General features: G+C 44.0%; 1 protein-coding gene across 1 annotated transcript in view; it reads left to right on the top strand.

Annotated features, from left to right (window-relative positions):
* The window catches only part of pygb (phosphorylase, glycogen; brain), a 122,790-nt gene that overhangs the window by 60,621 nt on the left and 37,239 nt on the right, over nucleotides 1-24,930 (top strand). The window contains exons 7-11 of the mRNA XM_038804729.1: nucleotides 2,646-2,728; nucleotides 5,906-6,049; nucleotides 11,772-11,864; nucleotides 14,660-14,806; nucleotides 19,553-19,716. Coding sequence (XP_038660657.1) covers nucleotides 2,646-2,728; nucleotides 5,906-6,049; nucleotides 11,772-11,864; nucleotides 14,660-14,806; nucleotides 19,553-19,716 — 631 coding nt within the window. The remainder of the gene's footprint in view (nucleotides 1-2,645; nucleotides 2,729-5,905; nucleotides 6,050-11,771; nucleotides 11,865-14,659; nucleotides 14,807-19,552; nucleotides 19,717-24,930) is intronic.

Raw genomic sequence — 24,930 nt, 5'->3', positions numbered from 1 at the left:
GATCCCTCTAAGCTGTGTGGGTGCATGGCCCTGCAGAATCAGGAACAATATAAGGAACAGGACGCGCAGAAGCAATGCTCCTTTTTAAGATGAGCGCATGCTCTACCGCACAAAGGATTGTGCTATGCCAGAAATGCGTCACGTGCGTTTGAAGGGAAATTAGAGGGAGCACTGTTATATAATGTCGCAAAGTACACCACAGCCAATGAAGTACTTTTGAAGTGTAATCACTCTTGTAATTTATGGAACATAGCCAAATAGCACACAGCAAGCTCCCACAAACAATAATGTGACTCACTGCGCTTCCAATAATTCCGTGGGATATTTAACATTTACCTGGGAGGGCTTGAGTATGAATGACATCCCATCTGAGAAACTGATCTCCAGCAGAACTGCATTACCTCAGTACCTTTTTAATTATTTCATGGGGTGTGAGCATCACTAGAGGCCAGCACTAGTTGCACATCCCTAACTGCCCTTGAGAAGGTGGTGAGCAGCCACCTTAAACCATGGCAGTCGATGCATTGTAGGCGCATGCACACTGCAATTAGAAGGGGGAGTTCTAGGTTTTTGAGGCACTAACAGCAATAAATGTTGGCCAGGAACTGCAAGAACTCTTTCTTCAACTACATTCTTAGATTCATAGAATCCCTATAGTGTAAGCAGAGGCCATTTGACCCACCTAGTCTGCACCGACTCTTCGAAAGAGCACTCTGACTAAGCCCTGTCCCACACAACCTCGGTTAATCTGCACATGTTTGGACTGTGGGAGGAAACTGGAGCAATCGAGGAAATCCACACAGTCATGGGGAGAACGTACAAACTCCACGCAGACAGTCACCCAAGTTCGGAATTGAACCTGGGTCCCTGGCGCTGTGAGGCAGCAGTGCTAACTACTGTGTCGCCCGTGCTGTCCACTTGTTGCAGTGCAGGCCAAAGGACCTGTATTCGAGTCTCTGGAATAGGGCTTGAAGCAAGGACCTTCTGACTCTGATATTTGAGTACTATCAACATGAAATAAAACCTAGGAATGGGTAGGATGTGCAACATTTTCTTATTGTGCTACTGAACGCCCTTGATAACTGGTTTTAGCTGACTACCAAATGTAGAAATGGCGATACATCTTTCCAAGTCTTAGCCAAGGCAGTTTTACTTCAGCCCTGTATATGTACAAATACCCATACTTATAGGGAAGCCAGGACCCTTGCACAATGCATGGTATCTCGTGTACATAAGTGCATGCAAGGATTTTGTACCCTGCTCTGCATTACACAACCTCTCCCATGCAGCCTAGTTTGATTCCATTATTTCTGAAGTTGCTGCTTTATTGGAGGGGAATTTAGCAAGAACAGAAAGCTTTGCACAAGACTGTAGGATTTGCAAGCGCCTGGAGCTTCCGATCAGTTACACTGCATCTCCCTCCCACTCCGAACGTGGCAGTTTCCAGTTGCTGCAGATTTTAAAAGTAAGTTAAAGCAGAACAATTCTCATCTCCAAAGGAAAAATCCAGCCCCATGAATTGCATCCTGGATTGAGAATTTTTAAATATGATTTTAAAACTGGTAACTAGGACGTTGTTGAATTGTTGTAAATGCTCATGTGGTAGACTAAGGGGATGGTAGCATTAATGTTTCTGACCGGGTAATCCAGAGGTCTGGACTAATGTTACATAGACATCCCACCATGGCAGCTACCGGAATTTAAATTCAATTTTTAAAAAAAATAAAAAAATTTAGAGTACCCAATTATTTTTTCCAATTAAGGGGTAGTTTAGTGTGGCCAATCCACCTACCCTGCACATCTTTGGGTTGTGGGGGTGAAACCCACGCAGACACGGGGAGAATGTGCAAACTCCACACGGACAGTGATCCAGGGCCGGGATTCGAACCCGGGTCCTCAGCGCCGTAGGCAGCAATGCTAACCACTGTGCCACTGTGCTGCCCTAATTTAAATTCAATTAAATAAATGTGGAATAAAGAGCTAATTTCAGTAGCGCTGACCATGAAATGACTGGATTGCGATAATAGCCCATCGGGTTTACTAATTCATTTAGGGAAGAAAATATACTGCCCTTACCCACTTTGGCCTTCATGTGACTCCAGGCCCACAACAGTGTGGTTGACTCCTAACTGCTCTCTGCAGTAGCCTAGCAATCCACTCAGTTGTATTGAAAGGTGAGAGAAAGCAGCACTGACCTGGGCCCAAGCACTGTGAAGGCACACCCAGCCCTGGTGACACTGATGAGTTCTCCTCACTAACATCTGGGCCCTTGTGCCAAAATTGGGAGAGCTGTCTCGCATACTAGTCTAGCAATATCCCAACATAAGTCGTACTCTCAGAATCAGATTTTGGAGCCAATGTCCCAGACACTTCCAACACCATCCATGGATATCTCCTGTCTCCTTTACAACCAGTAGGCCAGATCCAGAAGAGGTGGTGGCAAAGGGAATACAGTCCTGACATAGTGGTACGATGGCTAGTTTCTTTTTTTTGGCCAGCGCAGGCACAAATGTCCTCTTGCTGCACCGTAACCTTTCTCTGGTTCTGCGGACAGATCAAAACACTGACAAGAGTTTTGCTTTTCCTGTGTTGAAATTATTTTCAATTTATGGTGGTATTAAATGGGGAAACGTTTTGTTTTATAGTTAATGTTGGTGACTATATCCAGGCTGTGTTGGATCGAAACCTGGCTGAGAATATATCCCGAGTGCTGTATCCCAATGACAATGTAAGTATGCTATCTTAAACTTCTGCTTTTATCAAGGCAGTTCCAAACTTTTTTCTGTGGGCCACACCGCCCATCCCCCACTTCGGTAGGCAATGAGTGGAATTCTGTTCTTGTGATGTAAGTTTACCCCCACCAATTGGAGAACTGATGGCATGCTGCTTCTGATCGGTTGGCTCGGCATTATTAAAGTGTAGTTGGACAATTAACTGGCCAGCATCTACCTTCAACGTGATCAAGGCCCCAGGAGCTTCCAGCCAATCAGAGACCAGCAGCACTCCATTGCCAGCAGCACCACCAGATGCCAATAATTCTGCAGCCTTCACAATGAATTATTACTGGATCCCAATGAGTGGAGAACAGGGGGGTTTTGATGCAAAGGAAATGGGGTGGCTTTTTCAGTGGCCATCCCCTTCCCGATGTAGGGTCCCTTGACCAAACAGGATTTTCAGATTGGCTGGCACAGAAAACTCTGCGAGTCCCGTTAAATCCTTGATCCACAATTAAATCCAACAGACTCCTGGATGGTTGCTTCTTAAGTGGCTCATTCGTGACCCTAATTGATGTCCTGCTACCAGCGGGCAAGATTTCCATACCTGGTCCTTCTCGGGGCTGTCCTCCCCCAAACTAAATTCTCCTGACGATGGGAATTGGATGTGGGTATTCCCACCTGTTTCTCCATGTGCCCCTGCTATCATGCCCGCTCTGACAGGCACCATTAAATTCCAGTCATTTACACTACTAGAAACCACCAACACCAAGGTGAGCCCTGAAAGCCATTGTCCTAATTCCCGTCTCAGGATGGTGCCATCCTAGAAGAATTACATTGTCGCTTTGCGAAATGTTTTAGTATGAAGCAAAGTTCCTGTGCCCTTCCTTTTTGCTGATGTTGGAGATTGAGAGAAGGAAAGACTGGGGTGGAGGGGGAAGTAACCTTGGCTGATGAAAGAAAGATGACATTGTTCTCAGTGCAGGAAATCGTTGAATATTAAAGAACACAAGAAGGCTATTTGGCCATCGTGCATCTTTTAGCCTTTTCGTGTGCTGACCAGTTAGTCCCGTTCTATTCTTTCTCCATAGCTCTGCAGTTGTTCTCTTTTTAAGTACTTCCTGTATTTCAAATGCTCTCCAGAAAAGAAGAGGCTGAAAAGTGGCCTGGTAGAAGTCTGAAAAATTATGAAGGGGTTTGATGGGGTAGCTTTAGAGAAGATATTTCCATTTGGGGAATCCAGGCAAAACTACAAAATTTGCTACCTTGATGAGAGGTTGAGGCAAATAACATTGATGTATTTAAGGAAAAACTGGCTAAGCATATGAGGGGGGAAAGACGAGGAGAATATGCTGAAAGGGTTAAATTAAGAGAGGTGGGGGGAGCTCAATAACCTGTTTCCTTCCATTTTATGCAATTCTAAGGAAAAGAGCGGACACTTTCTTTTAGGCCTGAGTTTTTGCTGCTGTGTTCTTTATAATTCCTATACCAACATAGTTCCAACTCGTGCCAATCCATGCTCCCCACCCCAACCACTCTTTACACCCTACATGCCAACTCTTATAGTATCCATCATGAACAGACCTCAGGACCTATGCTGAGATTGAATAAAATAGAGTTGTATGTGTCTGTTGCAGACTTTATATTTTAAAATAACAAGTCATTTGAAAAGAAACATTCACTATCTTTACATTCCTTCAACTACAAAATCCTTTAGAATTCTGCTGTGACAATGGTAGGTTGTGAAATCAGTCATACAGCACTAATCCAGCACTTATAGCTCCCTCAGGCTTCTGCTAAAGTAAACAATTAAATAGCAAACAATTTTTTTTTAACCCCATGGTTTTTTTCAAAGATTTAAAGGGAAGGAGTTTGTGCATTTTTACGCTGTTTTCATGTCCAAAGGGCACCTCGCCCACATGACCTCCTCTAAAGATGTCCTGCGACCATATCCAAAGGGTGCCCCAATTATCCAAAGGACTTTATAAAGTTTAGACCTGCTGCTGTCGGATCTATTGCCAGATCTAATCTGCGCAAGCTAATGAAACTCCGACCTTACTAGAGGTAGCTGCTGTTTTAAATGGACACCTGCTCCCATGGAATGTGCATGCGCAAATCCTGACCTGCCCCTGTGAAAATGCGAGGTGCCGTGTTCAGGTATCAGTTTCTGGATTTCAGCCTCTTCCACCATTTTCTCAATGGCGGCGGAGCTGTACATCATTCTGAAAATCCAGGCCTTAGTGATGGCCACCCCATAAAGCAGCACATGCTAGCTGATCACTGTTGTGGGCTTGGAAAATCTGACCGTGAGCACTTGAGGAAAGTAGTCAAAATGGGTGCAACCTCAATTACCATGTTACAGCACAATAGATAAATCATTGCACTAATAATTTAGGGGCCTCGATTAGTAATCCAGAAAAATGGAAATTTGGCAGTTAGAGAACTTGAATTCAGATTTTCAAATCTGGAACAGAAAAGTCGAGATCAATGCAAATAACCCTGAAGCAATTTTAAGGTTCTCTGAGGGAAGAAAGGAATTTTTCTAACGCAAACTAACCTGAAAAAAAACTGAGAGAGAATATGATAGAAATGGTTGATATATTGAACGATTTGGACGACTTGAATCCGAGTAAGCTTTTCTGCTGTATGCAGAATTTAAGCATAGTGCGTCATGTTTACAAAAGAAAATTGGAAATGCATGAGGAACTTTTTTTTTTAAACCAGGAGGATGGTAAGTATGGGGAACTGGCATGAGAGATGGGACAGAAAATAGCCCTTGTGGGTTTCAAGAAGCAACTGAATATGCTCTTGTGGACAAGTTGGATTCAGGGATAAACGAAATGAGCCAAGTGAGTTGCTTGATCAGGGGAGATAGATGGATCAAATGTCGTCGTCTTCTGCCTGAAATAATAATTATGTAATAACTGGCGGTAAGACAGGGCCATCCGTCCCACCTTTAGTGACCCCACTTTCCTCCTCCCCTCTTTCCTCCTCCTCCTCCTCCTCCTCCTCCTCCTCCTCCTCCTCCCCCCCCCCCCCCCCCCCCAACACCACCCACACACACACACACACACCACACACACACACACATCATGAATGGGACCATATCGCTGTTTTAGTACATTTGTCTTAAGTTTGTAGTTGGCTTTTTGACTGAAAGTTACAATGTTAAATATCATCATACCATTTAGTTCTTTGAAGGTAAAGAGCTCCGTTTAAAGCAAGAATACTTTGTGGTAGCTGCCTCACTCCAGGACATTATCCGTCGCTTCAAGTCTTCAAAGTTTGGTTGTCGGGATCCAGTCCGAACTTCATTTGAAACCTTCCCAGACAAGGTAAGCGTCCCAAGGATGATGCATTAGCAGAATTTATGTGGGGCATAATTGAATCTACTTTGCAGTATATCACCATCAATATCCTGACGGTTACCAGTCACCAAAAATTTAACGGTACCTGCTACATAAGTACTGGGCTGGTCAGAGGCTGGGAATTCAACACTGTGTAACTCACCTCTTGACTCCTTAATGCCTTTCACACTACAAGGCACAAGTCAGGAATTCTCTCCAATTGTATGCGCAGACTAAATGAATTTTATATTTTAAAAAGACCCACTATTATGAAAAAAATAAGACCATATTCATCTCAACATCACTAAAACAAATAATTTGATCATTATCACATTGCTGTTTGCTCTGTTCTGTGCAAATTGGCTCCTGAAATGTTCACGTTGTAACAGTCACTGCACTATTGGGGTCTTATGAGGATATAAAAGATGCTATATAAATGCAAGTATTTAAAAAACATAATCTTCAAAAGCCACTAATATTTCCAGTAAACATAGAATGGTTACAGCATAGAAGAAGTTGTGACAGGGTTGATGTCGATAGGATGTTTCCCTTGGCTGGTGAGCGTAGGACTAGGGGACACCATAGAACCCCTACAATGCCGAAGGAGGCCATTCGGCCTATCGAGTCTTCACCGACCCTCTCCACCACCTTATCCCCGTAACCCTGCCAATTATTATGTGCCAATTTAGCATAGCCAATCTGCTTAACCTGCACGTCTTTGGACTGTGGTAGGAAACCGGAACATCTAGAGGAAATCCACGCAGACACGGGAAGAAAGTGCAAACTCCACACAGACAGTGGCTAGCACTGCTGCCTCACGGCACCGAGGACCCAGGTTCGATTCCAGCCCTGGGTCACTGTCCGTGTGGTGTTTGTACATTTCCCCATCTGTCTGTGTGGGTCCCACCCCCACAACCAAAAGATATGCAGGGCAGGCGGATTGGCCATGCTAAATTTACCCTTTATTGGAAGAATAAAACATTTTTTTTTTTTTAAATGGTCCCCAAGACCAATATAGGAGTGTCTCCAGCTGCATAATGAAGCAGGATAGTGGATGGATCGCCATCCAGAAGAGTCAGGAAGTTCCGGTGTCTTTGGGGAGTGTACCACTTTCCAAACAGTAAAGGAATTGAGGGTTATGGTAAGTCGGCAGGTAAATAGATCTGAGTCCACAAGAAGATCAGCCATGATCTTATTGAATGGCGGAGCAAGCTTGAGGGGCCAGATGGACTACTCCTGCTCCTAGTTCTGCTCCTAGTTCTTGTATAAACCAGTACTCAGCATTGCAGACTGCTGGGAATGATGGCACCTTGAAGTATTGCAGTCCAGCTCATGATGCCAATGGGAAATGGACTTCACAGGAGTAAACAGCAAAGAGTGAGATGCAGTTATTATTGGCGATTCAATAGTTGGGGGGACAGATGGATATTTTTGTGACCGTCATCATGAGTCCCACAGTGTGTTGCCTCTCTGGTGCCAAGGTAAAGGAAATCACAAAGAATGCAGAACATTCTTCAATGGGAAGTGAGTGAGCCAGAAGTTGTGGTGCACGTCAGTTCCGGTGACATAGAGAGGAAGGTTCAAAAGTCCTGCAGTCAAATTTACAGGAGTAGGAAGAAGATGTGGCGGTCTTGTGTCATACTCCGTGATGTTCCTGCCTCTGACCCAGAAACTCTGGGTTTGCGTCGCACTCCAGGATTTGATGGCTAAGGAAAGTGTGTTCATACCACAACCAAACATGTTGGCTTCGCAATGCTGGAGTCGCGATCGAGCGGAGAATCAGGGGGAATTATAAAATCAAGGTTTGTGCCGATTCCGACGCCATGCTCTGGTCCCTCATTGGCAGCGATATCAATGTTTGCACCCTGCACTGGCTGGTCCATACAAACCTGTCATTTGCATGGATTCAGCACTGATCCCTATGGAACACCACTAGTTACAGATCTCCATTTTGAAAACTTCCCTTCCACTTTTACTCTCTGTCTCCTGTTGGCAAGCCAGTACTTTATCCATCTAGCTAGCTCACTCCATGTCCCATGTGACTTAACCTTTTGTACCAGTCTGCCATGAGGGGGACCTTGTCAAACGCCTTACTAATGTCCATGTAGATGACATCCACGGCCTTTCCCTCATCAATTAATTTTTGGAAAAAAAAAATAATTGGGTACTCTAAACTTATTTTTTTTTTAAAGGATGAGGGGACACAAATTTCAGGTTTTGGGCAAGAAGCACAGGGAAAATGTGAGGACGAACAATTTTATGCTGTGAGTGGTAATGACCTAGAACTCACTGCTTATGAAGGTTGTGGAGGGACACATGATCAATAATTGATTTCGAAAGAAGGTTTGTTGTGCACTTGAGGGAAATAAAATTGCACGGCTACATGGATAGAGCAGGGATGAGACTGACTACATTGCTCTTGAGAGCTGGGATGGAACTTAATGGACCAAATGGATTTCTTCATTGCCGCTATGGCTCAATGCCCCACACAATTTGTTTCTCTGTTTCTTCTCTGTCCCTCTTGGTCCATCCGCCTGTTTGTCTGTGTCTCTTTCATTCTCTTTTTCCTCATCCCGTCAATGAAGCTGGCTTTATTCCTGATATTTAAACAGTAAACAGCTGCACTGGTGTAGGTGACTCAACAGGATGAACAAAGTACATAAATAAGCAATTGTTTTGATGCAACAATCGATGGACTTCGATTGCTAATGGGACTGATTGCTCTGCCAAGCAGGAAGGGCAGATTAAATTAATGAGAGTTGTGAGCTGTGTGCCTGCAATAGGCAGCAAGTTTATAGATTGATGGAATAGTTGCAGCTCAGAACGGGATCATTTGTCTGTGCTGGCTCTCTACCAGGCAGTGGCATATTGGTATTGTCACAGGACTAGTCATCCAGCGACCCAGGGTAATGCACTGCACACCTGAGTTTGAATCCCACCACGGCAGATGGTGGAATTTAAAATGAAATTAGCAAGCCACTCTGTTTTAAACTGCCCAATTCTCCTCCCCCCCCCCCCCCCCCCCCCCCCCCCAAATTAAGGAGTAATGTAGCGTGGCCAATCCACGTACCCAGCACATCTTTTGATTGTAGGGCTGAGACCCATGCAGACACTGGGAGAATGTGCAAACTCCATACGGACAGTGACCTGGTGCCAGGATCGAACCCGGGTCCTCAGCGCCGTGAGGCAGCAGTGCAAACCACTAAGTCACTGTGACTGTTCAAGGACAATTAGGATGGGCTACAAACGAGATGCCCAAATCCCATAAAAGTATTGAAGAAAAAAACTCCACGGGTCCCACTTGCCTGTGTTTTTCTCCTATAGCCCTGTAATTTTTTTTCTCTTCCAGATAACTGTCCAATTCTCTTTTGTAAGCTATGATTGAATCTGTTGGGCAGCACGGTGGCCTAGTGGTTAGCACAACCGCCTCACGGCGCTGAGGTCCCAGGTTCAATCCCGGCTCTGGGTCACTGTCCGTGTGTAGTTTGCACATTCTCCCCGTGTCTGCGTGGGTTTCGCCCCCACAACCCAAAAATGTGCAGAGTAGGTGGATTGGCCACACTAAATTGTCCCTTAATTGGAAAAAATAATTGGGTAATCTAAATTTATTTTTTTTTTTAAATAAAAAAATGATTGAATCTGTTCCCAGCATAGTCTCAAGCAGAGCAGAAACCTAATCACTCACTGCATTTTTAAAAAAAATTCCTCATGTCATGTATACTTCTTTTTGCCAATCACCTAAGACCATAAGACACAGGAGCAGAATTAGGCCATAAGGCCCATCGACTCTGCTCTGCCATTCAATCATATTTTTCTCATCCCCATTCTCCTGCTTTCTCCCCATAACCCCTGATCCCCTTATTAATCAAGAATCTATTTATCTCTGTGTTAAAGACACTCAGTGATTTGGCCTCCACAGCCTTCTGCGGCAAAGAGTTCCACAGATTCACCACCCTCTGGCTGAAGAAATTCCTCCCCTTCTCTGTTTTAACGGATCGTCTCTTCGGTCTGAAGTTGTGCCCTCGGGTCGAATCAGTACATTCTGGTTCTCAATCTTTCTGCCAATGACAACAGTTAATTTTATCCTCATCAACTTTGTCCAGACTCTATTTTCAGCACCTCTATTAAATCTCATATTAATCTTTTCTTCTCCAGGGAGAATAGAATAGAACTTTATTGTCCACGCAAAAGTGGAGATCTGTTTTTGGCTTTACCTCCATCATAAAATATAATCATACAGGCATTAGTTAAAAACTGTACAAAAAGAAAAAGTCCCATCTTCTCCAGTCTATCCACGTCACAGAAGCTCCACATTCATCATAAATAGAATTTACAGTGCAGAAGGAGGCCATTCGGCCCATCGAGTCTGCACCGGCTCTTGGAAAGAGCACCCTACCCAAGGTCAACACCTCCACCCTATCCCCATAACCCAGTAACCCCACCCAACACTCAGGGCAATTTTGGACACTAAGGGCAATTTATCATGGCCAATCCACCTAACCTGCACATCTTTGGACTGTGGGAGGAAACCGGAGCACCTGGAGGAAACCCACGCACACACGGGGAGGATGTGCAGACTCCACACAGACAGTGACCCAAGCCGGAATCGAACCTGGGACCCTGGAGCTGTGAAGCAGTTGTGCTATCCACAATGCTACCGTGCTGGAACTATTCTCCTGAATCTTTTCTGCATCCTGTCCAATGTCTTGATATTCTTCCTAACGTCTGGACACCACACTCCAGTCAAGGTCGAACCATTGTGTATACAGGTTTATTGTAACTTCCTTGCTTTTGTACTCTAAAACCCACTTATAAAGCCCCAAATCTTGTCTGCTATATTAGAAGCTTTCTCAGCCTCCCCTACAATTCTTCAGTGATTAGTGCATGTGTGCCCTTGGGTTCCTCTGGTCCTACACTTTAGAATTGTATTTTTATTTTATATTGCCTCTGTTTCTTCTTGCCAAAATAAAACACCTCACACTTCAGGATGTAAAATGTGTTCTTTTTGTAGCAGGGCACATTTCATGATGGAGAAGACTTGTGCAGTAATGTAAAAAAAAAACTCTTGCATTTATATTGTGTCTTCCATGACTGTAGGCTATACCAAGTTGCTTTAAAATGAAGTACTTTTGAAGTGCGGTTACTGTTGTAATGTAGGAAACTTGGAAGCCAATTTCCACACAGTAAGTTCTCACAAACCACTTGGGATGGTGATCAGATCATTTGTTTTCTTGGTGATGTTGAGGAATAAATATTGACCAACGGGGAAAATGTCTCTGCTCTTCAAAATAACGTTGTAGAACCTTTTTGCATCCATTGAGGACTGATGTCTCTGAAAAATTACACTTCCAACACTGAAGAATTTCCTTAGTACACCACCGGGTGTGCCAGTGGAGGTTATGTGCTCAAGTCTCTGGAGTGAATCTTGAAACGACAACCTTCTGACTCTTGAGGCAAAAGTGATAGTCACCACTGAGCCTCGAGGTAATACTGAAATGACTTGCATATAAGTAGAGGAAGTAATGCTGCCAACCTACAAGTTAGAGAATGAACACGCCTATCGCATTGTCCCATAAATGGACTGACTTAGAGTCAAACCCGCAATGAAAAGTTGCATTTGTTACTTCACTTCCCACTTCACTCTTCAGTAAGCCTGATGATCCTATCGGTTCATGAAAAGATATTAAAGTTGATGTTCCTTTGTTCACAGGTCGCCATTCAGCTCAATGACACCCATCCAGCACTGGCCATTCCTGAGCTGATGAGAATCCTAGTAGATGTGGAGAAGCTGGATTGGGAAAAGGTATGGGTTTGACAAATAATTTCTATTTCTCATTTTAAAACAAATAAACACCAGCCGTGGCACTTTGCAACAACACATGTTTATATAGTCCCTTTAATGTAGTAAAACATCCAAAGATGTTTCTCAGGAATATTGTCCATCAAAAAGAAATATTAGGAAAAGTAACCAAAGGTAGATGGGTTTCGTATATATTTCATGAGCAAGACGTTTCATTCAGTTTGCGATGCTGACTGTCCATCCTATTGAATCTTTAGTTAATGTTCTGTATAGGAATCTTGAAACCAAAATTTAGTTTACATGAGTGAATATTTTCTGTTGGACCTAGACTGGTTGTGACCTAACCTATTGCTCGAAATTCCATGCGCTGAGTGTTCTGAAAAATGCCACCCTTGGGTTCACAGCAAAGAGGCAGCCTCGTCACTGTGCTATTGCACCAATGGTGTTCCTGCTGAAACCAGTTAGTTTTTGGCCAGTAAAACCCAATTGGTGCACTAATGTGCTTGGAGAATGAAACCTGTGTCCTTACCTGATCTGGCCTACCTGCGAGTCCAATTCAGGATGTGGGATGTTGCCTGGAATGGAGAGTAGGTCTTACGAGGAAAGGTTGAGGGTGCTAGGCCTTTTCTCATTAGAACGGAAAAGGATGAGGGGCGACATGATAGAGGTTTATAAGATGATCAGGGGAATAGATAGACAGTCAGAGACTTTTTCCTTGGGTGGAACAAACCATTACAAGGGGACATAAATTTAAGGTGGAAGATATAGGGGGATATCAGAGGTAGGTTCTTTACCCAGAGAGTAGTGGGGGCATGGAATGCACTGTTGAGTCAGAAACATTAGGGACCTTCAAGCGGCTATTGGATTAGGTACGTGGATTACGGTAGAATGCTGGGGTGTAGATTAATTTGTTCTTAATCTAGGACAAAAGTTCGGCACAACATCGTGGGCCGAAGGGCCTGTTCTGTGCTGTATTTTCTATGTTCAATTTCAGAACAATATTATCCTTTTGAAGTCTCCTGGTGACTACTCAGTTGTATAAAACTTTATCAGGGCATCCAGAGATTGAATCATTAAAAACAGCCATTCAAAACAAAATACTTAAATTCATCTGAAATTGAAAACACAGCTGCCATCAATAACATGCAACCATTAGAAGTATTTGTTTATGTTTGAGAAGGGAGAAAATAAGTTAACAGCATAGTGAGGAAGTACAGCATCACATTGTGTCTGACACAACTTGCACCATCCTTTTTTTCCCCGACAGTGCACTTTTAATTGAATTGATTGGGGCAGCACGGTTGCACAGTGGTTAGCACTGCTGCATCACAGCACCAGGGACCTGGGTTCAATTCCGAACTTTGGTGACTCTGTGGTTTTTGCACATTCTCCCGTGTCTGCACGTGTTTCCTCTGGGTGCTCCGGTTACCTCTCAGCCTAAAGATGTGCAGGGTAGATGAGGTTACAGGGAGAGGGAGGGGACGTGCACCTCGGTATGGTGCTTTTCTAGAGGGTCGGTGCAGACTTGATGTGCCGATTGGCCTCCTTTTGCACGGAGGGATTCTATGAATTGGGAAAGAAATCCATTAATTATTTATGTCAAGAAAACCTTTTTGGTGTGAGACATGTGTTCCAATGTTGTTCATCTGTAATCTACAATAGTTTTCACTCTTATTCATTCTTGGGATTAAAACATCACTGGCAATGCTGGCAATTATTGTCCATTTCTTGTTGCCCTGAAAAGTTGGTGGTGAGCCTTCATCTTTAACTGCTACTGCCTGGATTGGATAGTGGGTGACACAAATGAATGCCTAACTAGGCCACTTGAGAGGGCATTAAGAGTCAACCACATTAATGTGGGATTAAGAGATGCATATAAACTGGACTGCACAAGGACAGCAGCTTTCCTTCTCTGAAAGGACATAAGTGAACCAGTTGGGTTTTACTAGCCTAAAACAGACTGTTTTAACTAAGACTTTCATCGAGATGATTGATTCTGAAATGATATAACTTAATTATGTAGGTGATTTTTGTATTCCTAATTATTCCACGTAAGTGCAGGCTCCACTCCGTCATTTGTGATTAACGTTTTGCCAGTGGTCATCACTAATTTGGGGGATGCTACTAATTCTCCCTTTTTATTTAGAAAGGACTGGAATCTATTGTGTGAGAATGGCAAGATGATTGCCTAAGGAATCATTTGACATAAAAATGCCGAGTGTGTACATAGGCCATCTAGTTCACCATCTACCATCCTGCTAGCTGCATTGTTGACTAATCATAGCAATCAATCTCTACCAATTAGTCCAAAACATACGCAGACATGAGATGAGGAAAGTACTAATGGTAGAGAGCATTGGGACTCAGGACCAAAGTTACCTGAATCACCAAAGCATGTTACACTTATGGCAGCATAGTGGTTAGCACAGTTGTTTCACAGCTCTAGGATCCACGGTTCGATTCCCGGCTTGGGCCAATGTCTGTGCGGAGTCTGCATGTTCTCCCTGTGTGTGCATGGGTTTCCTCCGGGTGCTCCGGTTACCTCCCACAGTCCAAAGATATGCGGGTTAGGTGGATTGGCCATGCTAAATTGCCCGTGCTGTCCAAAGAAGTTAGGTGGGTTGCTGGACTGTGGGGATAGGTTGGAGGTGTGGGCTTGGGTGGGGTGCTCTTTCCAAGGGCTGATGCAGTCTCGATGGGCTGAATGGCCTCCTTCAGCACTGTAAATTCTATGATCTATTGTGCCTCACGTTACTCTTACATTGTATGATTTTTTTTTTTTCCTTTTCTCTTGAAAGGCCTGGGATATAACCAAACGAACCTGTGCTTATACCAACCACACGGTGCTGCCTGAGGCTTTGGAACGCTGGCCAGTTCAGATGTTCGAGCATCTTCTGCCGAGACACTTAGCAATCATCTATGCAATCAACCAGAAACATTTGGACGTATGAAATATTAATTTCCACATGCTCTCCTTCACTTTCCCTTGCTTCCCTCACTGAGAGTTCTTTGTCTGATTCAATTTTCCATTTCCTGGGATGAGGGTTGCCCTCTGATGAGAGCCTGAATTGATTGGACCTGTATTCTTTGTTGTTTAGAAGAATCAGAGGGATTCTGAAGGGGCTTGATGGGGTGGTTGTTTCTCTGGCTTGGGAATCTAGAACAAAGGGACACTATTTTGAGATAAGATGACGATTGTTCAGGATTTAAATGAGATATTTCTTCACTCTGTGTTGTGAATCTTTAGAATTCCCTGCCCCAGGGGGTTGTGGATGGCCCACCGTTGAATATATTTAAGGCTGGAGTAGACTGATTGGTCTATTCGTCATATGGTCTTTTCCTCTGCACACTTGTGTTCTACTATCCTCTACACTTTCTGGCTTTTATTACCCAGGTTTAGCTTCACCTGATTATTGACTCCTTGTCTTCTTTTATTCTAACTCTGAGGTCTCCTACACTAAGGCCTTGATTAGGCAATTCAGCCCATCTAACCGGTTCTGCTAGTCAATTAGATTACAGCTCATCTCTACCTCAAAATCTGCCTTGCCCCATATATGTCTTACTTATTGGGCAGCACGGTGGCACAGTGGTTAGCATTGCTGCCTACGGCTCTGAGGACCCGGGTTCGAATCCCGGCCCTGGGTCACTGTCCGTGTGGAGTTTGCACGTTCTCCCCGTGCCTGCGTGGGTTTCATCCCTTACTGGTGGGACCTGGCGGCACGGGCGGGCTCCGGGGTCCTGGAGCGTGGTTATTGTTGTAATTTAGGGACCTAGTCTAAATTACGCCGGTTGGGGGGGGGGGGGCGGAGAATTCGGCGGGGGGGGGGGCTGCAAGCGGCCGCCGACCGGCGTGGCGTGATTCCCGCCCCCGCCGAATCTCCGGCGCCGGAGAATTCGGTGGCCAGCGGGGGCGAGATTCACGCCGCCCCCCGGCGATTCTCCGACCCGACGGTGGGGTCGGAGAATCCCGCCCATTGTCTTTACCCACTTATTCCCTGTTTTACTTCCACTTTATACTTTCTATACAGTTTTTATATTCAACCTGGTTCACCCTTTTCTTATCAAGCTGGTATCGTCACCTTCCGGATTCATTTTACTGCCTAAGTACTTTGTTGTCCAGGGAGACATGACTCCGTGTTTTCAAATCAGAACATAACTCAGAAATGAGATGGGAAGGGAGGCAATAACAAAGCACAAGTAAGGGCAGCACAGTGACACAGTGGTTCACATTGCTGCCTACGGCGCTGAGGACCCAGGTTTGATCCCGGCTCTGGGTCACTGTCCATGTGGAGTTTGCACGTTCTCCCCGTGTCTGCGTGGGTTTCACCCCCAACACCCAAAAATGCGCAAGTTAGGTGGATTGGCCACGCAAAATTGCCCCTTAATTGGAAAAAAATAATTGGCTACTCTAAATTTAAAAAAAAAACAAAGCACAAGTATGTATGTTATGAAAGCTAGTTGTACAATTAAACTTTATATATTTATTATTACCTCTGCCACTGAAGCTGGGCAGAGGTAATGTTTTTGCTTCTCTTATGTTTGTCTGTAAGCTGCTTATCTCAAAACCTAAGGGACAGATTTCAACAAAGCATAGTACACTGGTTATGGCCCAAGGAAGAATTGATTAGTTCTTGGCAAAGATGTGGATCCAGATCTTGGAATTTCCAGGGACCTTGGGAAATGGGGCAAATTGATTTTTTAAGTAGCTGTTGAGTTTTTTTTTTAATTTAAAAGATGGTGTGTTGTCTGAACTGCTGTTTTGGAATTTGTCACAACTGCCAAAACATCAGCAGAATTTTCAGTAAGTGGATTGGCCTGAAACTTCCTATGAGATGGAAAAAAAATTAAATTCAGTTCTGTAGCTACAGAGCATCTTCCAGGCAGGGAAAAATCTCAATGAAGAGCTGCGTAATTGTAATAACGTTGAATTAACACAGCTTGGCAGAATTGCACTCTACTGATGAGTGCCCTCGTCAAATGTTACATTTCTTTGTGAAACTTATTGCTGGCATCAGATCAAAGCTCGAATGAGGGGAATTGGCACCTGATAGGGGTTCCGATGCAGGGTGTAGAGAAGAAATACAGCAGCAAGATGTCTTGCGCCTGCATGAATGGCAGAGCCCAGATAATCACCGTTGGCTGAATTAAAAGATTGTTAAAAATTCTTTCAGGAGATGGGGTGAGTGAGGCATCGGTAGATTGCGTGAAACCCTTATTCTACGTGTTCTTTTTTTATTTATCCGACCCCTTAAAACCTTCGACTCTCATCAACAGGCTAAATTAAATCCTACATCGTATCCTGTTCACTAATCTCCATGACCTAAATTGGCTGTCCATCCCGCCCAACACTTCACATTTAAAATTCTCATTCTTGTATTTAAAACCTTTCACAGCCTCACCCCTCCATCTTTCTCTCGAGTTCTCCAGCTGTAGAACTCACCAAGCACTTTGCTTTCTCCCAATGAAGGCCTCTTGTGCATCCCTACCCCCTTCAACCCATCTTTTACAGAGATGAGGCAAGGCATAGATCTGTAGGAGCAAAAAGTGAGGATGAGAATTTTACTTTAGGAATTGGGGGACAAGAATGAGATGGGGCGATGGGTCAGCGGGATAAGATACAGAACATTGGATGAATTAAAGTTTGGCCTGTACATGAACAAAGATAATACTGGGTCTCTGATAGTGTGAAGTCCTTCTTCCTTCTAAGGAATTCAGGAAGTAACCTGTTGAACTCTTGAGACTGAGCAAACATCTGGTTTCCAATTCGTGTTGAATAACATCATATTTCCCAGCTTTCGAGCCCTGTTAGACCATAAGACATAGGAGCAAAATTAGGCCCATCAAGTCTGCTCCGCCATTCAGTCATGGCTGATATTTTCTCAACCCCATTGTCCTGCCTTCTCCCCATAACCCCTGATCCCCTTATTAAGCAAGAACCTATCTATCTCGGCCTTAAAGACACTGTGATTTGGCCTCCACAGCCTTCTGCGGCAAAGAGTTCCAGAGATTCACCCTCTGGCTGAAAAAATTCCTCCTCATCTCTGTTTTAAAGGATCGTCCCTTCAGTCTGAGATGTGTCCTCTGGTTCTAATTTTTCCTACAAGTGGAAACATCCTCTCCACGTCCACTCTATCCAGGCCTCGCAGTATCCTGTAAGTTAACAGATATGTGAAGGGGTGAGTGGGGAATAAATCACTATCACAATATAGTAAAAAGAGGCAGCCTTTGGAGACAGTTATAAAATGGGTGAGGGGGTCAGATTGGGCGCAAATGGGATTTAAATGGCGAAGATATTGGAAACATGTCAGGAAACTGGCTCTAACCCATCAACTTTTGGCTTTTACTCAGGCAGAACACAACCCACTCCCAGAAGAGGTGTTGGTATTTTTAAATATGTTATCCCCTGGGTTCAAAATCAGACCTACCTAGTTCTGCAGCCTCTTCTCCAGTATTCTCTGTCCAACTGGAAGTCAACCGTTGGGCTGGGAACTTATCAGTGATGGAGTTAACACCTATGGGAGAATTCAGACTCCTGGGTTTTCTGTATACTACTGCACTCCCCCACCCCATGCCCAAGCATTTCAAACAGTTAAAATTCCCAAGGTGGCACAACTGACACTTTGGAAAGAAGGAAGATGTAGCAGTAAAAACATAAAAGGCAAAAAGAATTCAAGGCAGCCCAAGCCTTACGGCTGAAATAAATGGCTGAGACAATGAGAGGCTACCTTGTTCGCACACTCGTACTTCATATTCCACTTTGATCTCCATACGCCACAAACTCTTTGCTTACTTCATACCCTACATCATGCACTCAGTCTCATAGCCAACCTCACCATTCAACCTCATTGACGCCTTGAATTATTCTTACAGCTCCGCGGGGGGGAGCAAGAGAGAGAGTGATTTGGTCATTATCACGTTGCTGTTTGTGGGATTTTGTGAGACAGTTGACTTGTTTTCTCTAAATTACAACAATAACCACACTTCAAAAGTTATTTTTTTTTTTGCTATAAATTGCTTTGGAACAGCCCGTCAGAAAAGGTGCAATATAAAGTTCTATCTATGTTAGTGGAGTGACAATTTGGTTTAAATTTCAATCATGCAATTAAGGTGAAGATTTACTCCAAGATATGTAATGGATATGGATCATTTGCTACAGCTTGACCATCAATCCAGGACAGCAGGATCCCTCGCTTCAAAATTGATTACACCCATATTTCGGTCATGTCTCTGTTGTATTTAAAACACTTATTTCTATCAAATATGGCATGTTTGAAGAATGGTACTTTATCCCTTTAAACATTTTGTGGAAAATGTAACTGTTCATAGCTTTTTACAGTCAGTTGGGAAAAGTTAAATCCAGCAACACTTGCTCCCATATTATAATTGTTAATAAGATCAAAGTCTGTTCACACTATCAGTCCCAGTTGTCTTGGTGAAGCTGTTCTTGGGCATGTTCAGTTTTTAAACATGTTTTCGGAGAATAACGGAGAACATAGTAACCTAAGATTCAATGTTAACTACGCTGTTTGCCAGCTTATAGGACTTTTCTAAGGTTGTGCATCGTTCCCTACTCTGCTATTTAGATGTCCCTTGTTATAACCCATTCAGCTCTTTCATTAGGATAGAGGACTATAAGAATCTTTTAATGTTTACCAGTTCAGATTGACCCAAGTACTCACTCTCTGTTCTAGAATATTGCTGCATTGTATCCTGGTGATATGGACCGCCTGGCACGCATGTCGTTAATTGAAGAGGGAGATCCCAAGAGGATTAACATGGCACACCTGAGCGTTGTTGGATCGCATGCTGTGAACGGTGTTGCACGAATCCACTCAGAAATTGTGAAAAGCACAGTGTAAGTGTTGTCTAAGCAGCAGATAAATGGTTGTCCTTGTTTAAAGGAAGAGTTAACTTTAGCTTTTAAGTGAGTTTTTGGACACATTGGCTGACTGGAATCCCTCTTGTTTTAGCTGATAACGTGGTTCAGCAAAGGCCACAAGCTCTTTGTTTGCTCAGCCTTGAGAGATACCACAAATCTCTTGGCAGTGAGGATATAGGAACAGCAGTAGACCACTCCTCTCCTCGAGCTTGTTCCGCTATTCAGTTAGATTATGGTTAATGTGTATCTTAACTCCCATTACCTTCTTTGGTTCCCTACCGCTTTGGTTCTCTTGGCTATCTATAATCTTATTAATGTCTGTTATGGCCTCAACAGTTTTTTGAAAGTGTTCCAGATTTCCATAATTCCTGTTGTGAAGAAATGTTTCCTGACTTTGCTTCTGAACGTCCTAGCTCTAATTTGAAGGTTATGCCAATTGTCCTGGCTGCCTCCACCACAGAAAGCATTGACCTTTCTGCCCTATCAAATTCTTAATCATTTAAAAAAATCTCAATTAGATCACCCCTTAATTTCCTAAATTCTTCATAATTTAGCCCTTTTAGCCCCAGCGTTATTCTGATGAACAACCCTCCAAGGCCATCATACCTTTCCTGAAGTGTGATGCCTAAAACTGAACACAGCACTCTCTCTAGATGGTGTCTGCGCAATGCTGAAGTCTAACTTCCACCTCTTAATACTTCAGACACTTAAGATAAAGATTAGCATTCCATTTGATTTTTTAAATTACTTTTGCACCTCCTGATTTCCAGACAAAATATTCAGAATACTATCAAGTATGCAAACCAATTTCCCTAGTCCATAGAAACGAAGGAGTATATCTGAACAGGAACCAGAAGAAATCTTTCCTTCTCCCTTCATCTTTCTATGTCTCTTACTGTATCATCTTATCAAACTTCTATACTTAGTCCACTTACAATAAGATACTTTTGTCGTTTATTTTAATTTCAAGTAGGATATCCTTCATAAATCTGGCTAAACATCCCTGAAGTGCTTTGGAGCTAAAGACCCTCTCCTTTTGATGCCACACCTTTGGTTTATGAAAAGGGCAACTGATTTCTTCTTTGCAGCTGAAGTATCCAGGCGCTGCATTGCAGTTGTAGTTGAATCTCTGTTGTAAGCTGAAATCTTAACTTTTTCTGTTTTAAACTTTCCACCATGATTGACTGTTTCGATGGGATGATAGACGCTGGGCAAAATTTATAATGCTGCCCTGTGTATTAAGAGTTAATTCATGCATAATTATTGCACGTGGGCAGCGATTTAAAGGCTTGTAATTGCTTTGGGATTGTTTTTAATGAAACGATATGTTCAGCATTTTTTAAAGTCAGTTTAAAAAAAAATAATTCTTGCCACTTGAGGCAAACATCACACTCGTCACTACCGAGTACCAAACAAGGTTTTAGCATATTTGTTCATCGTAGCAAGTCACTTTCAATGATATTATCATAGCTAAGATGTGATGATCTGGCTGAAGGCCTGTTCATCACCATCTCCACGTTTGCATGGTTGTAGGATCTTTGGAACACGGAAATCAGTGTGTCAGACTAAACAATTGGTTTCATGAAGGGATGCTTAAGCCTGTTGAGGCTGTTGTCATATGAGGAGCAGTTGAGGACTCTGGGTCTGTACTTGATGAAATTCAGAAGAATCTCATTGAAACTTGCAGAATGCTAAGAGGCCTAGCTAGAGTGAACGTGGAGAGGATGTTTCCACTGGTAGGAGAAACTAAAACCCGAGGGCACAACCTCGGACTGAAGGGACGATCCTTTAAAACCGAGATGAGGTGGACTTTCTTCAGCTATAGGGTGGGGAATCTGTGGAACTCGTTGCCACAGAAGGCTCTGGAGGCCAAGTCATTGAGTATCTTTAAGATAGAGATAGAGGGCAGCATGGTGGCGCAGTGGGTTAGCCCAGCTGCCTCATGGCGACGAGGTCCCAGATTCGACCCTGGCTCTGGGTCACTGTCCGTGTGCAGTTTGCACATTCTCCCCGTGTTTGCGTGAGGTTCGCCCCCACAACCCAAAAGATATGCAGGCTAGGTGGATTGGCCATGCTAAAATTGCCCCTTAATTGGAAAAAATGAATTGGGCACTCTTAAGTTTATAATTAAAAAAAAAGAGGGATAGATGGGTTCTTGATTTGTAAGGGATCAGGGGTTATGGGGAGAAGGCAGGAGAATGGGAATGAGATACATATAAGCCATAATTGAATGGCGGAGCAGACCAAATGGGCCCAATAGCCTAACTATGCTCCTATATCTTATGGTCTTACAAAAGTGATGTAGTTTTACCAACCATTACTACTTTTGTGATTCAATAAAGCGGGTGAGTGACAACAAGGCTTGAGAAAAAAGAGTTGCCATTGACCAGCTACACATGCTATTAAAGCAAGTCTCTTAGAAACCTATAAAATTCTTCATAACAGGATTAGACCGGGTAGATTCAGAAAGAATGTTCCCGATGGTGGGGGAGTCCAGAACTAGGGGTCATAGTTTGAGGATAAGGGGTCAACCTTTTAGAACTGAGGTGAGGAGAAAGATCTTCACCAGAGAGTGGTGAATCTGGAATTTTCTGCCACAAAAAGTATTTGAGATGAAAACGTTTCAAGAAGGATATAGCTCTTGGGACTAAAGGGATCTAGCCATATGAGGGGAAGGCGGGGTCAGGGAATTGACCTCTTATGATCAGCTGATTGGCCGAGCACGCTCGGCTCGAAGGGCCAAATTGCCTCCTTTTATTTTCTATGTATGTTTCTATGTAACTCAGAAGCTGTGCATTCTGGTGAGTAACTATCCTGATTTGCCAAAGCCACTCAGTTTGCACTGCGTGCTGAATTTAGGTGCATTTGAGTGCTGTAGTGAGAGTTTGGTGACTGAGGGATAATAAGGGTTATTTTTTTATCTAAAGTCTAGTCTTTTATTTGGTTAATTAAATTAAAAGTTGCTGTTTGGTTTAGAAGAAGGTGAATTCTCAATCAGCTTTAAACAAAGGTTTTACTTGCAGCTACTTGCAGCTGGAGCTTGTTAATTAGTTAATTGGATTAGGCCAGTTTTCAGAGGCTAGATTCACAGTATAAAAGTGAGCCAGCTACAGTGCAGACTTTGTTTGCACTGAGTGCTGAATTTGGGTGCATTTGAGTGTAATAGTGAGAGTTTGGTGACTGAGGGAGTTAGCCCGAGGAGGGAGCAAGGTGCTCCTTTCATTTCATTTCCTACATTTCCTCGAAGAGCGTGAAGGGAGCCGGGAGTTTACAGAGAGTGCAGCTGACTGGGAGCAGAGTCGGAAGGCGGATTTCCAGTTGGTCCACAGTGCAGCTATATTCTGTAAGGTAAGAGGAGATGGAGGCTAGGGCAGTTGTATGCTCCTCCTGTAGGATGTGGGTGGTGAGGGATACCACCGGTGTCCCTGCTGACTATACCTGCGGGAAGTGCACCTAACTCCAGCTCCCCAGAGACCGTGTTAGGGAACTGGAGCTGGATGAACTTCGGATCATCCGGGAGGCAGAGCGGGTAATAGACAAGAGTTATACAGGGAGGTAACCACCCAAGGTACAGGACAAGAGTAGCTGGGTCACGGTCAGGGGAAAGAAAACAAAAGGGCAGACAGTGCAGGGATCCCTCGTGGCTGTTCCTTTTCAAAACAAGTATACCGTTTTGGATATTGTTGGGGGGGATGACCTACTGAGGGAAGGCCCTAGCGGCCAGGTCTCTCGCACTGAGTCTGGCTCTGGGGCTCAGAAGGGAAGGGGGGAGAATAGAAAAGCAATAGTGATAGGAGACTCAATGGTTAGGGGAATAGATAGGAGATTCTGTGATCGCGAGCGAGACTCCCGGTAGGTATATTTGCCTCCCGGGTGCCAGGGCCAGGGATGTCTCGGATCATGTCTTCAGGATCCTTTAGGGAGTTAGGGTGGAAGTTAAAAGCCAGGACAGACAGAATTGTCATCTCTGGTTTGCTGCCGGTGCCACATGATAGCGAGGCTAGGAATAGGGAGAGAGTGCAGGAATGGTGTAGGAGGGAGGGCTTCAGGTATTTGGATAATTGGAGCGCATTTTGGGGCAGGTGGGACCTCTACAAGCAGGACGGGTTGCAACCGAACCAGAGGGGCACCAATATCCTGGGAGGGAGGTTTTCTAGTACTCTTCGGGAGGGTTTAAACTAATTTGGCAGGGGAATGGGAACCGGATCTGTAGTCCAGCAACTAAGGTAGCCGATGTTCAGGACGTCAAAGCACATAGTGATGCAGTGGGGAAGGTAACAATGACAAAGGAGAGTACTTGCAGGCAAGGAGATGGGTTGAAGTGTGTATACTTCAACGCAAGAAGCATCAGGAATAAGGTGGGTGAACTTAAGGCATGGATCGGTACTTGGACTACGATGTGGTGGCCATCACGGAAACCTGGATAGAAGAGGGGCAGAAATGGTTGTTGGAGGGTTTATGGTTTTAGATGTTTCAATAAGATTAGGGAGGGTGGTAAAAGAGGTGGGGTGGTTGCATTATTAATTAGAGATAGGATAACAGCTGCAGAAAGGCAGTTCAAGTATAATCTGCCTACTGAGGTAGTATGGGTTGAAGTCAGAAATAGGAAAGGAGCAGTCACCTTGTTGGGAGTTTTCTATAGGTCCCCCAATAGCAGCAGAGATGTGGAGGAACCGATTGGAAAACAGATTTTGGAAAGGTGCAGAAGTCACAGGTAGTAGTCATGGGTGACTTCAACTTCCCAAATATTGAATGGAAACTCTTTAGATCAAATGGTTTGGATGGGGTGGTGTTTGTGCAGTGTGTCCAGGAAGCTTTTCTAATACAGTATGTAGATTGTCCGACCAGAGGGGAGGCCATATTGGTGTACATGGATTTTAGTACGGCATTTGATAAGGTTCCCCGGGGTAGGCTTATGCAGAAAGTAAGGAGGCATGGGATAGTGGGAAATGTGGCCAGTTGGATAACAAACTGGCTAACCGATAGAAGTCAGAGAGTGGTGGTGGATGACAAATATTCAGCATGGTGCCCAGTTACCAGTGGCGTACCGTAGGGATCAGTTCTGGGTCCTCTGCTGTTTGTGGATTTTCATTAATGACTTGGATGAGGGAGTTGAAGGGTGGGTCAGTAAATTTGCAGACGACACGAAGATTGGTGGAGTTGCGGATAGTGAGGAGGGCTGTTGTCGGC

The sequence above is a fragment of the Scyliorhinus canicula genome, chromosome 1 (genome assembly GCF_902713615.1).
Source record: "Scyliorhinus canicula chromosome 1, sScyCan1.1, whole genome shotgun sequence".
Classification (NCBI taxonomy): domain Eukaryota; kingdom Metazoa; phylum Chordata; class Chondrichthyes; order Carcharhiniformes; family Scyliorhinidae; genus Scyliorhinus; species Scyliorhinus canicula.
This window is presented reverse-complemented; position numbering and strand designations above follow the sequence as displayed.